The 18,013-nt window shown below is 47.0% G+C and overlaps 1 protein-coding gene across 1 annotated transcript; it reads left to right on the plus strand.

Moving 5' to 3' along the window:
• Positions 1-404: 404 nt before the first annotated feature.
• Positions 405-16,708, plus strand: DLST (dihydrolipoamide S-succinyltransferase). Its single transcript, XM_057373649.1, has 15 exons — positions 405-538; positions 4,868-4,901; positions 6,224-6,272; positions 7,328-7,383; positions 7,747-7,821; positions 8,212-8,267; positions 8,956-9,067; positions 9,556-9,711; positions 9,978-10,063; positions 10,713-10,810; positions 12,623-12,753; positions 13,332-13,405; positions 14,260-14,343; positions 14,867-15,034; positions 15,501-16,708. The coding sequence occupies exons 1-15, from the start codon at positions 470-472 to the stop codon at positions 15,633-15,635; spliced, it is 1,383 nt and encodes a 460-aa protein (XP_057229632.1). The 5' UTR covers positions 405-469; the 3' UTR covers positions 15,636-16,708.
• The last annotated feature ends 1,305 nt before the right edge of the window (positions 16,709-18,013 follow it).

Here is an 18,013-nt window from a genome sequence, read left to right on the forward strand (position 1 = left end):
CAGTAAATAATAAATGTAAAACATATACATATATTATTACATATAATAACACCTACATATACATATACATATAGGTGTGCTTATATAAATATATGTAATACATAGATATTTACATATGTGTGATCTATACATAAGAATATGTAATATACGTGTACTATATTACATATAATGTATTAATCCATACGTTATTACAGATATGGTAATACGCGGGAATATTAATCCAACACCCCGTTCCCGGCTGTCCCGGCCGCACAGCCCCGCCCCCTCCCGCCGTGGCTCCGCCCCCTCTCGCCACAGCCCCGCCCCCTCTCGACATGGCCCCGCCCCTTCTCGCCGTGGCCCCGCCCCCCGGCCGCGCTCCCCTCGTTCCGGGAGGTTGGGCCGGCCCCGTGCGCTTCCGGCTCGCGCCGGGCCTGGTTCCGGTGTCCGCCCTGCGGCCCCTCCCGCCGCCGCTGCCGCCGCTGCCGCGATGGTGCCGCTGTGGCGGTCCCGCTGCCTCGGCCGCGCGCTGGGCCGCTCCCTGCGCGCCCTCCGACAGGTACCGCCCGCGGGCGCCGGCCGCGGGGAGCGGGGCAGNCAGCGAGGGAGGGCGGCGGCTGGGCGGGCGAGGTCGGCGGCGCCAAGGGCACCGGGACGCGTCCCCTGCCGCCCGGCGCTCGGCACCGGCGCCCCGGGGCACGGCGGGTCCGGGCACAGGGAGGGACGGCGGGGCTGCCCCCCAGCAGGGGCCGCGGTGAGCGCGGCGCTGTCCCTTCCCAGCGGGTGCCGCTGTCCCGCTGTCACCCGGCCCGGCCAGGCCCCGTCCGGCGGGAAGGGCGGCGGCGCAGCGGCACCGGGCAGAGCTGACAGGCGGGAAGGGTTTCCGAGCGCCGCCGCTCGCGGGTTCCGCCGTACCCTCCTGTCAGTGGCTGCGGTGACTGAGGCCCTCGCTTTGGCAGCCACCGGCCTGCGCCGGCACAGACCCGCCCGGCTGGGGTGCACCCGGTGCTGGAGCGGCAACAAACCGGTCTCTGGTCTGTTGTTTAATTTCTGTGCTCGGCTCTCAGGGCAGTCATTGAACCGCTACAAAAGGCGGTAACCTCTGCTGGCTGCACAGAGCCCAGTAGCTGCTTAACCCTGGGGCTGCCCTTGGCCAGCTGGGTCCTGTCATTCAGTGACTTCTGGATACATCTTCCATTTAAATAGCAAACATGCTCAGCTTCCTGTGCGTGCGCATACATGTGCATACTTACAGAATGAGAAAGATCACTTGTCTTCCATGTAACCACCTGGAGCCCTAGAGCATGAGACTRGGTTTTAGCCATCCTGTAAATGTAGACGAGCAAGTGTTGACAACTGATTGTAATGTAATGACAGATTTGTGTTTATAAATATGTGTGTATACATGTAAAACTGCATTATGAACAACTTGTAAGTAACTATGTAGTTACAGTTTGCTGTACATACATATAGCGACAAGTCCATTATAATGCAGTTTAAAAGAAGCTTATTGAAATGGCATTTTAGCAATATTTACACTTTTTTAGCTCTCAGTGATGCTGTGTAATTATACAGAACAGGAAAAAAATCGGATGGAGTGTTCAAACCTTTTACGAAACTAGTCTGAAAATCATGAGGTTTTAGCTGAATGCTAGTAAAGTAAGATAATTTTAGTTAACCTGTTAAATGTGCTGGAAAAGTTGTAGTAGGAGTTTGATTTCCAGTTGAGCAGCAATATGGGAAGTAAGTTTTGATTATGGGGTAATGCAAACTTTTTGGAGAGACAGAAAGAAGTTCCAGAATTTGGCAAACCTCTGATGGAAGAAGTGAGAACAGTAGACATGTACAAAMTTGAGAAGTGGAGGATTGAATGGAGAAGAGTGGAATCAATGAGGGTGAGGAAGGGTTGACTGGATTTTGACTGTCTGTAAAAGAAGAAAATGTCCTGAATTCATATATCAAGTAGAAACCATGAATGTGCAAGTGTAGGAGCAGGCAGACGCTGAAGGATGATGTGAAAAAGTCCAGAGCAGAGATAGTCTGGAAAAGAACAGTTTGATCAGGAGCTGCATGCAATGCTTTGAGAATCAGATCCTTCTGTTATCTGGGGAGGAGTTCCTAAAGAACTTTATCTTCCCTGTTTGATCTTCCCTTGGTGCTGGAGGAGTTCTCAGCCTGTTGTCTTAGTAACAGTATCCTTCACCACTCAGCATTGTTATCTCCATCCCATCTTGGCATCTGCCCTCCCATSCTATATATAATTGTGTTGATATCTATGAAAGCCGTGCAGTGGGGTTTTTGCATGTTGCAGTGGTTTGTGCTCATCTTTGTCAAAGCAGCAGCTTCTTTGCTCTGAAGAAGCCATGGCTGGAAAACCAATTGCTGCTTTGCCTGTTGTTGGAGCTGCACCACAAGGGCCTTCTGGTTTGTCTCCTGTCCTGTTCATCAGATTCTTTACCTGAWCTGGTCCCTCACTGTTGGTATACAGGCTGTTACTTCAGCTGATGTATTCCATCATTTATTTCAGTATGTCATGACCTGCTGGAAGGTTATGGCTCCTTGAAAGGTGTGGCTTGGGACAGTATGTGCCAGGGTCACTTTGACATAATAACAGTTATAAAAACAATTCCGAGAAGTCATGTGAAACGAGAGGGAAAAGTTAATCACTTGGTACATGAGTCACTGGCTAATTAGACCAAGATTTCTTTCCCCAAGTGAAGGCTGGTTTTTAAGTGACCCAAAGTGCTAATGCCAAGTAGCAAAACTGAAATACTTCCATTCTCACTGAAAAAGCTCCAGTAGAAAGCAGAGGACAGATTAAGTCAAGTGATCCAGGAACAGGTACAATCAGAATGATTCCTTCAGCAGAAAAAGGGAGTGAGATGCGGCCCTGTCGGGTATGTCCTGAAGCTGCATGTCCATTTCTGAGGTACTGTAGTTAAGAGATGATAGACACACAGTAGTTCTGCAGAATGGAAGCCAGAGAAATCTTGGTATCTTTTATTAGTGGCTTCCTCCTCACATTAAACTCTTTCCCTAATTTCTTAGCCTAAAAGACAGAAGGGTAGAGTCATACCAATTTTTTCCTTAATTTTACTACAGTTGTCAAATGCAGACTTGATACAGCTCATGGAAGAGAGCTGCAGATGTGTTTTCTCTTGATGATTTATTTTAACTCCAYAGGTTTTGCTTCAGTTTGAGGCTGTTCCTTTTTTAACAATTTATTGTGTAGCATGCCTGGAATGCCTTTAACCACTTCTTTAATAAAGAAACCAGAAAAATGTTACTGGGTAGAGGGCAACTCAGATCACTCTATTTGTGATGATTGACTCCATGTTATCTGGGACAGTACATAAAGTGGGAAAAATTTGATTAGTACAGAGTGCTGAGGATTGTGGTGCTCTGGATGGTTGATCCCGTGGAGTTGGAGTTTCTGTTGCTGATCCTGCCTTAGGGCTGGCTCTACACAAACCAGATTGGAGTTAGCAGGGACCAGTGCTGCACCAAGATTAGGTGTTTACAGAGTCTGCACAGCACTTCCTGCTTTCCCTTACCCAGCCAGACTTGGGGCAGGGGCTCCACCAGGCCCTGGCAGAAGCTGGTTTTGCAGGACTGTTGGTTCAGGATCATTGATCCCTGCAGTGGACTGGTAAGCAGGTTAGCTGTATGGTGTTGTTCTGGAGCTTAGAAGTTTCACTGGCTGCCTGCATCCTTGGCTCAGCTAAGCATAACCCTGTTGAATTGCCTATTGATCATTGAGTTGACKCTGTGTTAATATCCAATAAGCCAAATCCATTTATGAGCTTTGATGATTAAACCATCAAGGGCTTGATTCCAGGCCTGTTAGTAGTTTTGATATGATGTGTTCATTGAATATGTTTTTGTATGCTTCAGCACTCAGTCCTGTAGATGGTGTGCCAAGCTTAAGTATACTGTTGGTCCTTGGTCCCTGTGTTGTCTTGCCACACAGCTCAAATTATTTTGATATTTAAGGTCAGTTGTATCCCATCCTGCTTGCTTTGCTGAAGCTGAAATCAGGGCTTGTATGCAAAATTCACTTCAGATGATGAGGTTTGAAAGAGATCTAAATTTTACCTCTTACCTTTGCTGCAGGATAAGGGTATTTTGAGSTCTTGAGCTGCTGTTGCTCTAAGTCAGTCAAATGCATTTTAGTCGTGGTTACGGTGCTATTTTCCAATTGCTTTTAAAGAGTTCTTAGCTTCTCCAGTCTTGCAGGTTTAATGCAAAAGCAATATATAACAATAGGTGAAGTAACTGGAATATCTTTAAATGTCTTYTACTTTTGAACACTGTTATGCTGAGCTAGGAGTGTAGTCAATGATTACACAGATATGAAKTGAAATATCACAAGAAAGTGGAATTCATGGCTTACTGACGGCAGTAGAAATTTTGCCATTGAGAGGAATCCTGGCCTTCTTGAGTTCAAAGGCTCTGTAGCTTTAAAACAATTTTTTAAAAATGCTAGATGCTGCATTCATGACTGTAGAAGTAAACATCATGGAATTTTTTTATCATCCTATCCAGCAGCTACCCTTTACCTTCTCATTCATTTCAAATTTAACTAGAAGTCTGTTCCTTCTTAAAGGGGAAAGTGTGCATGAGAAGGTCAATACTGCTGGAGCCAGAACTGAAAAACAAAAGCATCAAATTTAACATCACTGCATTGTAAAGCACCCTGGGAGGAGACAAAGGAAAGAGAAGGACATAGGTGCTCTTCTGCTCTAGCATACTGTGGGAAAATAGCATGCCTGCAGACTGGAGCATGGGAATGGTGGGTCATGTGTTCGATTCAGATCTCAGGGATAAAACAAAGTCCTTCTAGAATAGGTTTGTCTTCTTGCAGTACTGATACTCTTCTCTCTGACAGGGGAACTGTACTCTGGCAAGATGCTCTCTGCCTGGTGAGTCTTACACTTTTTATTTCATTTCATATTACCTAGAAAGAACAGAGCTGCTGATGGAGCTTGGTAATAGGTCTGATTGGGGTTTGTTTCTGTCAGTGGTGTAGTGAAGAAACAGTGAAATGAGCCAAGTTTCCATGGGATTGCCTCCCTTGTCTAACTTACATGCTGCCTGGTCCATTTGGCTTTGGTGAAGATTTCACAGCAGCAGCACAATGTATTTCAAGCCTTGCAATGCTTGAAGCACATGCTGTTGCAGAGCCCTAGCCCTGTAATAAACTCCTTTGAAAATGATGGGTGAATATTAAGTGACATGTCAAATCTAGTGTGCCTGTGAATTGCACTTCAGTGCTTAAACTGTTTTTCCTTAGATCTGTGTTTTATCTAGCTGCAGTGTGTTAATATAGCATTACTTCACTCACTTCTGATTCTACTTTGAGAAACCAGTTAAATCTGCTTATCTTTTTTGGTGTCTAGAAATCCTGTATCAACTCCTTTGTAGGGGATGGTATAGAAATTGCTTTTTTAAAAAATCAAATGGGGAAATGGTTCTTCCCTCTGGCATTGTGTAATTGAGATAATTATATTCTTCAGATACTATGCTGACTCTGTTTAAGATCAGTCTGGAAAACTGCCCAGTGCCCTGTAAGAGTCAAAGAACAGGAGTTCAGTTCGTAATAAAAGTTGCAGTGTCAGGGCACATGAGCAGTGTGGGAAGGGGACAGTGGGGTATATGAAACTGAGAAGCTGTGCAAGTATTTCCCTGTTGAGAGTTTTGGAAAAACAGTTTCTCTGGACTCGGGGTGGGAAGAGAAGAGGGATGATAGTGGCTTGCTACTCTGCCCTACACTCTCTTTTTGGTCTTTTTTTCTTCCTTACCTGTCTCTGCGACTGTGAGGCTTCCTGAGTATATCTCTTACGGGGCTGATACCTTGCTCCTACCCTTTGTATGGGTGAGGATAACTCAGCGGTCCTGGAGGTGGTTCCTCATAGCTCTTTCCTGGTTTTGCTTTAAACAGGGTAGCTGCTGCTTTGTTAGCCCTTGTCAAAGTTACTCTTAATAGCTTTGTTGTCAAGCTATAACTGTTTTTCCCATCTGTATAAATCTAGATGAAGACAAGACAACTGTTCATGGCAAACTCTGGGCAGGTTTGATGGCACTGAGGTGTCTCTGAATGGATATATTCCCCATTTAGTCCCAAACTTCTTTCAAGGTCGATAGTGGTGTCCTCTGCTTTCTTTTACCTGACAGGGATACTTGAGGGCTGGACAGCTGGATCATATTCCTATGGGTAACTTCTTAACTTCTTTCTTATTCACAGGTGTGTCTGGGAGCCAAGGACTGGCTTACACAAACARCAGGAAGCTTGCGTAAGTATCCCCAGGAAAACTGTAATGTAGGGAGACTGGGGCTGCTCTAGCCCTGATCAGATTTGAGGTCTGAGAAATGAAATTACATTAAATCCTTGTGCACATCGTAGGAGCATGGAACTAGCCCTAACAAAACCCAGGTTTTGCAGGTTGGGAACTGAAAATAAGCTTTGTCTGCAACGAGATAGTGAGGCAGGGAAGGGACAGGAATGAGGAGACCAGTGATAAATGGATCTCTACTCTTTGATTATCTGACTAAAGGTGTTGTTTGCTCTCTGATGATCTCCTGATAGGTTTTCTGTCAGGAGAAGTGGAGTCATTCACAGAGCTGTTGTTCACATGTTAGGCTTTACATTACTGAGGTGGTCTTATAAAAATGTGTTTGGGGAAATAACAGGAAGAGTACATGTATAAAAGCCTGAAATACTGCTCTGTTTATACAAAGTAGCCTGTGCTAGAGGAAATGCTAAAGCATGTTTGTTTCAGTTTTCCAAATGTGGTGTCAGTAGATATAAAAATCATCCTTTGAAATGCTTGGGATTGCCAGCTCCCTGTGAAGGAGCATGGTGGAGGGAAATACCTGGGTTTTTAATGTGTTGCCATTGGCAATTTATGGTGCTTTTCCTTTTTATCTGGAGCAGTCTAGCAGCTTCTGTAGAGATTACAGTCCTAATCTGGAGGTAAAAATATTGTTACTGCACTAGTCTTGGGCATTGCATGGACTGGCCAGGTCACCCTTTAATCAGTATTTAAACCATGAGGGTTCTGTTGGGTTGTCTGTCTAAATTAAAATTCTACACATGTCAGTTCTCACTGAGTTTCTGAGACCACCAGTGATGGTAGGATTCTTTTCCTTTGAGGGTAGTAATCTTTTCCTTTCTTGCTGGATTGTTGTAGCTTGMACAGTAAGTAGGAGTCCTTTGGAACAAATACATCCGAACAGCTGAGCAGCCTTGCACATCAGTTAAGCAAGTGTAAATTCTGTACTTGAGCTTGGTGCCGGCAGCCTGCAGAGGAATGTTCTTCTGTGTTCATACTTTTCTCTCTTTCTGCAGAGTAAATAGCTCCAGTGTCTTCACTGTCCGCTACTTCAGAACCACTGCGGTACATAGTAAGTAAAAAGTCACGAATTAGCATGATGCTTCTTTTGCTATCTCTTGCTGTCCTGCCAGTAGCCAAAGCTACCTTCCATCCTTGGTCAAGGCTTACTGCTGTCCTGCCTGCATGGATGGCTCAGGGGCCCTATATCCCCAGGGCCCTAAAGATTTTGTCTGGCATTGTTGTCACCATGCAGCTTTCTGTCAAATGTGAATTTCTCTGGTGTTCAAAGGTTAATTAGTGTTGAAGCAAGGAGAAGGACAGCAATTAAATTTTGATGACCTACCCACTTTGATACAGTTGTGATGACAAGAATGAAGCAATGCTATAAATTTTGAGCTCTTAATGCAGCCAAGTCTGTTTGTCTCTCTCACAGGGGATGACGTGGTTACGGTGAACACACCAGCCTTTGCAGAGTCAGTCACAGAAGGAGATGTCAGGTGGGAGAAAGGTAAGCAGTTGCCTMTTCCCCGAAATTCTCATCACTGTTACTGCTGTGTTGGACACCTTGGGGATGCATTATAGTTTACTGGCTGACAGCCTGCTCTGTGCCTTTCAGTCTGTGACAAATGAGGCATTTAATTGCAGCTCTCCTAAGGAGTAAGGATTGCAGTTACTGCCTTATCACCTCTCTGTCAGAGGTGGTGTTGGGTGAAAGGAGATGTCTAAGCTGGAATCAGACTCTTAAACTGTGCAGTAGCTTGTTTGAGCTAGTCTTTTGTTTAGTTGTGGAGAACTGGGGTGAAAAGATTATGGGTTAGTGTGGGAAACTGCTGTGGGGAAAGAGGGGAGGCCGGAGCACACCTCCCTCCTCACAGTGGTCTTCATATCTGTCATTCAGCTGTTGGAGACACAGTGGCGGAAGATGAAGTGGTGTGTGAGATTGAAACAGACAAGGTAGGATTTTCTGGACCAAAACTTTTTCTAGTTCTGTAGCAGGTACCCTGTATGGCTTCTTTCCTGCTAAGAGCTAGAGCCTGCAGGGCCCTGACTGTGTCTCCTGCTCTTTATATGGAGAAAAGTTATCATCTGGTATGAAAACCTGCTGTGCCTTAAGTGAGAATTCTTTGATAACACTTACTAATACATTTGATTAATCATCAGCGATGCTGATGTTTGTTGGAGCTGTAATTCTACTCCTCCTTCCAATTTGAGTGTGCTAAGCTTTGAAACGTGTTTGTGTTTAAACAAAGGAGAAATCTGCAAGTCATGGGTTGTCTTCAGATTGTTTTAAATTTAGGCTTTAAGTTTATYCTCCCCTTAAAGGACTGTTAAGCTTTGAAGTTCTTGCTGAATTCTCTGCCAAGTTCTGTTTTCAGCTTTGCTGTCAGGAAGATGCTGGCAGTGGGTCAGTTCTTGACTGTACCCTATCAGGCTATACATTACAYTGCCAGCATCTCCTAAAGCTTCTAACAATTGGCACAAAATCCYGGAGGAGGGTGTGAAAACTGTTGCAAATAATGTGAGACGTAGCTGCTCTCTGTGCCAAATTACCATGTGTATTTGCACATATTGGCATCTTCTCTTGGGCACTTGTTCCCCAACCAATGCTTGGGAGAATTTCACTGATTTTCTTTTTTTTCAGACATCAGTGCAAGTTCCAGCCCCAGCAGCTGGTGTGATTGAAGCTCTGCTGGTACCCGATGGTGGCAAAGTGGAAGGGGGGACACCTCTATTCAAACTCAGGAAAACTGGAGGTAAGTCAGGCATGTATAACTTGCATAGGCTGTTGTGTTTCCACCCAAGTGTTTCTTTTCTGAAGATGAAAGCAAAGAATTTAGACGGATCCTGAGAGAGGTTAAGTAATTCCTCCATCTGCCTCTGTAAATGGAAGAAAATACTCCTATTCAAAAATCATAATTTTAGTCCTTCTGAGGTGATATCTTCTCTTTTGTTCCCTCTGGAGAGACTGACCTCTCAGCTAAAGCTAGTTGAGAATTCTCCTGACTCCTTTCTCTGCCCTCTTCTGTGTAGCATCCAGTCTCCTGCACAATGAGGAGACCAAGGGTGTCAATGAATAAAACTTCCACCATGGCTTTCTCTTGTGGTGACTTCTGTCATCTCAGTAGTGCTGAGAGTGTAAAGGCACTCTGCCAGAGGCTTAACTTTTGTCAGGTTGGTTGGACTTGCAGAACCCTGCCAGTGGAAGCTGGTGGCTTTACCATGGTTCTTCCTGGTCTTTCAGCTGCTCCTGCCAAGGCTAAACCAGCAGCAGCCCCTCCTCCTCCTGCAGCCCCTGAACCTGTAGCTGCACCTGCTCCTCCCCCTGCTGCAGCACCAATTCCCACTACAATGCCACCAGTGCCGCCTGTGTCAACTCAGCCCATCGACAGCAAACCAGGTGAGGCAACGGCCATTTGTTCTGTTCTCAAGCYTTTCCTCTTTGGGGGAGAGTGTGCAAGGTTAAAGACAGCAAACAGAGGCATTTATGATGAAGGCCTCCCACAGTATTGCCCGGCATGCTCCTGACTCTGCCTGGAACCTTCCCAGCCTAATTCAAGGCTGCTTCCACACTGCGTTGCTTACTCAAGGAGCTCAAAGGTGCTTTCTACTTCAGGGCTTTTTTACCTGGCTTCCCTTTTTGACTGATGTGTTTTTTGCCCTCAGTGTCTGCGGTAAAGCCGGCTGCAGCCCCAGTGGCAGCCTCTCCTGGAGAGGCAGTGCCCACCAAAGGTGCCAGATCAGAGCATAGGGTAAGCTGTGGGAACAGGGGCCTTGCCARCACTTCTGTTGCTAGGTGATAATCTGTTCTGGCATAAGCCTTGAGCTTTCCGGATATGTCCATATCTACCTGTACACACCCAGTAGAGCTGAGACAGAGGGAAAATTCTCTACATAAGGGAACCATTTAGGGGTGGTGTGGAAGAAGGGCCTGGACCAGTCTTTTCTTGGCAAAAGTCTTGTCTTGAGCTCTGCTGGCTGAAGGTAGAAGGACTCCGTGTGATCTGCTTGGTTTGTTCACAAGCCCTCTGCAAAGGGTTGAGGCTGCTGCAACTGTTTTGTGCATTCTTAAGAGAACATGCTTGAGCAACCTGCTTTCTTAGCAGTTTTATTCTTCTCACGTTAGCCCCGTGCTATAAAGCTATGCATGCTTTGAGTTCCTGAGGAATGCAGAGGTCAGAAGTAGTTATACTGTGATGCATCTCAGCACTCCTTTTCAAGGGAACTGTGTGTTGAGCTGAGCAGTGAAATAAACTCCTCAGCCCATTGTGCTCCTGACTTAGCCCTAGGCATCTATTACTAGTCAATCAGATGGCAAGAGGAGGGCTTTTTGAGTTTCGTTTGCATTTTGCCCTTGGAGGAGCTTGAAGTGGCTTCTGCTGATACCTTTTTAATTTGCAGGTGAAAATGAATAGGATGCGTCAGCGTATTGCTCAGCGACTGAAAGAGGCTCAGAATACTTGTGCCATGCTGACCACTTTCAATGAGATTGATATGAGGTGAGGAGCAAACCTCTTTTTCCCTTTATGAGTAGAAACAGATGAAGGCAGTCATCTTTAAATAGCAGTCAAAACCCTGCGGTTCTCTTTGGAAAGACTGGCAACATGTTGTTTGGGACCTCTTTCTTAGGTGTGTACCACAGTCTGCACAACTTCCATGGGCCATGTTGGGCCATGTTGGTGTTGTGGTATGAGGGGGTGCATAGCTTCCTAATGGCCTGTCATTCCTTGGGAGTCATCTGCTGCTTGTAGTAGGGGTAGTCTCTGGTTCCTCTTCTGAGGGCTTTTTGGTGGAGGACGTGTAAATGTTGAGCAGAAGATGAGCAAGATGTAGCATCTGCTTTCTGCCATCCCACCAGCTTACTGCTTTTGGAGGTATTTAACTTCCAGTGAGGTAGTTCTCCAGGGTTCATTAGCCTTTTCGATGAACATTCCATAGGTTTGAGGCCTTTGCTGTTAGATGGTACTGCTTTCCAGAGACAGACAAGCATACTTCCCCATCCCCACAATCAGGTGGGGGGCTCCTGACTCAAGTGCTTGTGTGGACTGAGCACACTAATGTCCTTAGAGAGGGTGGGCATCTTATGTTACAGTGCATTAAGGGGAAATTGTGCCCAAATCAAATTGCCTTGTGAAATCCTATGCTGCTCCTTAAGACAAAACATGTAAATATTTGGGTCTCAAAACAATAAGGYTGGCAAAATAGTCTTGATTGGAGGGAAGTGCTGCAGCTTTATCTCCTCTCAGAGGCTCATTGAGGTGTCGCTTTACACCGGCCTGGGGCTCTCATTGCATCTGGTAAAGTGGTTTGGATTGATTCCTGTGAAGTTGACTCGTGAAGACCTGTGCTGGGGCCTCCTGCTTCCCACGGGGGTCAGCGTCTGAAAGGAGGAGGCCATAATGAGCCAGTTTCATAGGAAGCTGCATCCTCACTGCTGCAGTCCTTGTGTCTTGGGAGGCACTAATGTCTTTGGGCAGTAATCCTAACCCTAAACAAGGTTACACGCAGGAAAACAAACACTCTAAACCACTGAGAACTCTGCTCCTTGCTGAAACTGTCTCTTGGAAGAYTCAAGGTCTCTGAAGGGGGAAGGGATGAACCATGCAATTCCACAACATCTGGTATTAGTCTGGAAGAGGCAGAGCTTGTAGCCACAGCTTGGTTGACTTTTTGTAAATGGCCTCAATTTTGATTAATAGAAACAGTAAGGAAACGTGATTCACCTGGTTAAGGGCTCTGGGTGGACTGGCACCCACTACCATAGCACCTGGAAAAATTCCTTTCATATTCACTCAAATCCCAAAGCCAGAGAGTTTGATACATTGGGGGTGTTGTGCTGTCTGGTGCTAAACTTGCAGAGTGATTGAGTTCTTTGATCACCTCCTGCATGTTTTCTGCTTTTGGAATTTCCTGTTTTTTCACCCTTCTGTATCAGCCCAGCCCCACCTGCTTTTGCTGTCTGTAGTGCCACACTGGTATGAGAACTGGTATCTCCAGAGAACTGGTCATCAGGCCTAAGCAGGAAATACACCATGCCCTGTCTTGCTTCTGTGCCTGGCAGCGTGCCCCTTGCAGGTTAACCCTGTCCTGTAGGTTCATGGAGAAGACCAGTTTCTCTTTGACCCTTTGGTAGGAGCCTTAGAGCTATGTTCAGTACCTATGATGGTTGAAGGGTTTTTCAGCAGACTGGTGATTTCCCATTTGGTGGTGCAGATTTGCATCCTTGGGACTGGCACTGACATCTGTTACGGAGTAGGGGAACAGTGTTTTCTTGGACTTCCCATTTACCAGTGTCATCATGCATTTTGCAGTAACATCCGGGAGATGAGAACTGTACATAAGGATACCTTCCTGAAAAAGCACAACCTGAAGCTAGGTTTCATGTCAGCTTTTGTGAAAGCTGCAGCTTTTGCTCTGCAGGACCAGCCTGTTGTGAATGCAGGTGAGTGGTGCCCCTTGCTGGTGACTTGCATGTCTAGGGAACGTGGCAGAGTGGGGGAAAGCAAATGTGTATGCACGTTTGTCCTGTAGTTCATGGCAGGACKAATAGCTTGGAGAAGCAACTCAAATACGCAGGCAAAAGGGTGATCGTCCTCCATGCTGCAGCTGGTTTTATTAAAGCCATTTACATAAGCAGAGGACAGCTTGCCAAGAGGGAAAGGATTCCCCTATTAGGAAAGGATGACCAGGAGTGGGGCCGGGGCCACGCAGAGGGCAGAGCCTACTGGTTGGTGTACAGGTGGCTGCCGTAGCCACATTGCAGTTCCTGGGAATGTCAGAGGTGCTTGCTGAAACCAAGAGGAACAGAGTAACCAAGGGGAGAACAACTGAGGGGGACTGAGCTGTGTGGGCTGTGTTCTTTCTGTTTATCCTGATGCTTCTCCCACAGGTACAGCAAGGGCTCGTTCTTTTCTGGAGTTATGTTTAAGCTAGAAATGAGCAAATTGTTACGATTTTGTAGCCTGTCAAACCCTTGATCTTGGGTTCTGCATATGTAACACAAACTTTTTCTCTTTCTAGTGATCGATGACACGACCAAAGAGATTGTGTACAGGGACTATGTGGACATCAGTGTCGCTGTAGCAACTCCCCGGGTAGGTACCTTGGATGCTTTGTCCGTGCTTCCTGCCATCTTTGGTCTGGGATGGTCATAGACTTTGAGCCAACTCAGCTGTGTGGTCTGCTGCAGCAGAAATTAACTGACAAGACTGGTCATATAAATGAGATCTCTGATATGTAATGGACTGCTGAGATAAGTTTTGAGAGAAGTGGAAGACCAAGAATATTCTGCCACTATATTCATCTTAATAGGATATGTGGTAACAGGGTCAATATAGATCTCAGTTGTTAATGAGTTGGGCCAAGTTAGAGAAGCCCTGTTTCGTCATGAATCCATGACCTAGGTAATAAAAACTTTGAACATCCTGTCCTTTGGCTAACTTTGCTATGCTGTTCCACAGAGATGTTTCTTTCTAGGGAGAGTATGGGATGAAGTTACAGATGTTGAATTAGTGAATTACTTTCTTGATTAGAAGTTTCTGCTATAAGGCAGAGGTTTGACGAGTACTGAAGTTCTGTCACTGCTCCCAAAGTCTGGGGCAGGGCCAGCATAAAGGGATGAGAGAAAGAGATGCCAGCTAAAATCTCCCAGTGCCTCACCTGGAAATTTTATCAATGTGGAGCTGGATCCAGACAGACCTGGTTGATTTTATGAGGTAGGGTAACAAAGCCAAAGATGACGGTTCAGTTTAGGGTGTCAGCCCTTGATGTGTGTCATGCCAGGTTTCCTGTCAGGCTGCCAGGGTGTGAGGCAGCTCTGCCAACCACCTGCTATGGGCTGAAGGAGAGGCAGGAACTCTCCGGGGCTGTGTCCAGGTTCCTGGCCCATGACAGCTAGCTGTGTGTCACTGCACTGATTTTGCTGTTCATGGACTTTGCTTCTCCCCAGGGTCTGGTGGTCCCTGTGGTTAGGAATGTAGAAAACATGAACTTCGCTGACATAGAGCGTGCTATCTACGAGTTGGGGGAGAAGGTAAGGAAAGTTTTCTGCAGAGGGTTGGGAGTAATGGAAGGAATTGGGAGTGCTGGATCGGCATGTATTGATTTAGTCTCTGTGTTGTCATCTGTGACCTCTAACACACTGAGTTGTGCTGTGATCCAGTTACATCTCTGGCTGTGCCTCTGCCTTCTAAGACATCTCTATCTACTTGTTTCCCTTCCAGAAGATTGCAATCTGTGCATTAATGATGTGGTGTATCTTCACCATTGTAGAGGCCRAGGCTGAACTGCCCTGGAGTAGAAGTCTCTGTGTCTATCACCTGCAAAAGCAGGACTTGGAAGTGAAGCCGAGAGAATCCTTCCCCAAAGCCACTAAACGTTCAGCTCTAAAGATAGGATGTGTTTTCAAATTATTTGTGCTGGTTTTCAGTTGAACAAATCAATAAGCAAAGCTCTTGGCAATCACTATTTATTCCTGGAGAGTGTGAATGTGCAAACCCGTGTTCCTTGCTCTCTGTGATCTGTGTGGCTTTCTAAGACCTTACTTTTACTTCTAGGCACGGAAGAATGAACTGGCCATTGAAGACATGGATGGYGGCACTTTCACAATCAGCAATGGTGGGGTTTTTGGGTCACTCTTTGGAACACCTATTATTAACCCACCCCAGTCTGCCATCTTAGGCATGCATGCCATCTTTGACAGGCCTGTGGCTGTGGGAGGCAAGGTAGGTGGACCTGTACAGGGGATTTTAGTGAACAAAGGAGAGGGCTCTGCACATTGAGGACTTTTTTCTAAGGGATTAGTGTCACTTCTAAAACATTTTACTGTGAAGGAGCAGAGACTTATTGGTTCAAGGAACCTTTGCCGGCCCTGGTAGTTGCTTCAGCTGTGCAGGGGGCTTTGTCCTATCTGTGAGGGGGTAAACTGGATGTAATCTGTTTAGCCGTGGGAAGGAGGAGGTTGTAGCCTTTGCGATAGGGAACAGTTGCAGGAAGGGACCTAGTCTTGTATATGGCGTGGACACAGCCTGGGTGGGTGGGTAGGTAATCTTGCCAGGTGGGACACATCCAGGAGGGTTGGAACCCTGGATTTAGGGTGGGAAAAAGCCAGGTCTTCTGTGAATTCCCGGGAGGGAATGATGCAGGCAGTTGCGCTGAGCTCACTAATCCTGGTGTCACTCCTCTGCTCAGATCGAGGTGCGGCCTATGATGTACGTGGCGCTGACCTACGATCACCGGCTCATCGACGGCAGAGAGGCCGTGACCTTCCTGCGCAAGATCAAGGCGGCGGTGGAGGATCCCCGCGTGCTGCTGCTCGACCTGTAGGGCAGCCACACCCCCACACAACCCACCCAGGACAGGGCTGCAGCACCAGCAGGGACAATGCAGGGCATTCAGGAACGGGCAGGGGTCATTCCAGTCTTTCTTCCTCCGCTGTGATTGGAGCTGTCCCAGAGGGAATTRCGGGAATAGCTCCTACCTCCTTTCCTATTTTGTTTAATGAAGGTTTAGTATCTCACGAGAGCTGCCATGAAGTGGGCCAACCACTGAATGGCCATGCCTTTCCAGAGCCATCTATGTGGCATCCTCTCCCTCACAGCACCAAACTCTCACCTCTAGCTTGTTCTATACCACTGGAAACTGCTTGCTGCTGCTGTGCTAGGGTACCCTTCCCTGCCCCTCCATGGCAGGTTCAGCTTTATTGCCTAGCACTGAGGTTCCTGGGAGGGAAAGGAGAGGAAAGGCTACTGTCCTGTCTATGTTTTGCTTGAAAATATTTCACACTCATCTGCCTTGCAAGGGTGGTCTGACCCCGAGGCCACTTGCAGGAAACGTTTGGATCAGAGCGGGGCTTGAGGTAGGTGTCGTGCTTCTGGCAGTGCCCTAGTTACACTCCCTCCACAGACAGTAACACAGGGTGGCAGCTCCCCTACTTTCCCTTGGAGATTGTGTCTCACCAGCCCAGTCACTGTGGTGTGAAGGTTCATGTCTGGGTGGGAAGAGCCCGTGACCTCTGTGGAGGTAGCACTGTTCCTGGGGACAGCCCTTTCACCATTACATGCCCGACATGGGGGTGAGAACCAGCCCTCAGCAACTCTCCTTGACTCACAGCTCACTGGCAGTGGATCTGACTGCTGGCTTCCTGCGTGCGGGGGCTTGGCCTGCTCCCAGCGGACACAGCTGGGGGGGCCAGGCCTTTCACTGTAATGTATATCCCAGCCCACGGGTGCTGGTTTTGGGGGGAGGGGGGCAGTTCTTAATCTGATAGCGCACACATGAATGAGGRGTGAGGGGGTTGCTAGTGCCTGCAGAGTCTATTACTCTTACCCCCTACACAGAACTTGTAACAAAAATATTTAACACAGCGGATTTTAAATGAAATAAAACTGTGCAACGACTGCCAGGTGGGGTGTGTTTGAGGGGGCGAGGACTCTGGCATCAGCATCATCTGCAGTGTAGTGCAACAGGCCTGTTACCTGGTGATGAGAGAGGAAAGAGGCAATTGGAGCTAAACCTACCACTGGTGCTACTAAACTGAGTCTTCTCTGCCTGTGAACTCTACTGTCCTCAAACTCTGCCAAAGAATTGGCTCTTCCCAGCAGAGAGGTTTTTAGGGCTGGAAATAATCTTTTTCTTGGTCTAGCAACAGAACTGTTACAGATGGTGAGGAATTCCCGGTGTTTGCTAAAGGGCATGATGGCCGAGAGGGAGACCTGGCATGGATTCATAAAGTACAGATACAGAGACAGGGTGGGTTTTCACTGCTGCAACAAGGGAGARTGTAATTCATGCAAGTGAGGAAAAGGCTGTCGCAGAGGGAGAAAGGAAACAAGAACAAGGGACTGTAAAGGAGAAGCTATCTGTGGTGCTGGGTATTTTCCCCAAGGAGCTGTCCTTGTTGGAACCATACAAAATCATTCCTGGATAATGGCAGGGTTTTCCCARCTCTGACATCAACTTCAGAGAATGGTTTGCCCTTCCCAGTTATGGGTGAAGAGGGCAGCCCCTTCTAAAGAAAAATGATTGTACTTACAGCTACCATGCTGATGAAAGGGAGAGCCGTTCCTAGTAGTGGGGCCTGTATTTTCCTGGCAGCTGGAGACAAAACCAGTGTGTGGAGTCAGCTTTTCTTCCTGGCCCTGGCTAGGGTAGGTTAGGAGAGGAGCGAAAAAACCCTTGTTTGTTCTGGGAAGGGTAGAAAATCTACTTGTTCTTGCACAGATGAGTGAAAGAGCAGGTTATGATTAAGAAAATGCTGCTTGCACCCAGCCTCTGCGCTGGTTTAGGATACAGAGGGTCCACCTTTGTACATGAGCCTGGGGAAGGGTAATGCCTTTGTTCTGTCTGGAGCTGCAATAAATGAGGCCTTTGAACCATCCAGGAAATGAATATACAGTCAAGATCTTAAAATGGTGCAGCTTAAAAAATTGCTTTATTTAATCTGCCCTGTCAAGGCTTATAAGAGAGTTGTGCTTGAAACTTCTTTTCTTGTGACTCGGGTGACACCCATGGCACTAAGTTGAAAGAAGGTGTGCTGTGGCTTTGGCCAGAGGGTCCTTCCTCCTGAACCTCCCCTTAATCACAGGACTAGGAGGCACATGGACAAGGGTACAAGCCTGCAGCTGGATGGTTCAGCCAGTGCAGGCTGCCATGGAGAGGAAAAGCCCCAGGCTCAACTGCTCCTGCTCTCTGGCCTTCTGTGG

The sequence above is a fragment of the Malurus melanocephalus genome, unplaced genomic scaffold (assembly GCF_030028575.1).
Source record: "Malurus melanocephalus ecotype Western Australia unplaced genomic scaffold, MMel_1.1 scaffold_0, whole genome shotgun sequence".
Classification (NCBI taxonomy): Eukaryota; Metazoa; Chordata; class Aves; order Passeriformes; family Maluridae; genus Malurus; species Malurus melanocephalus.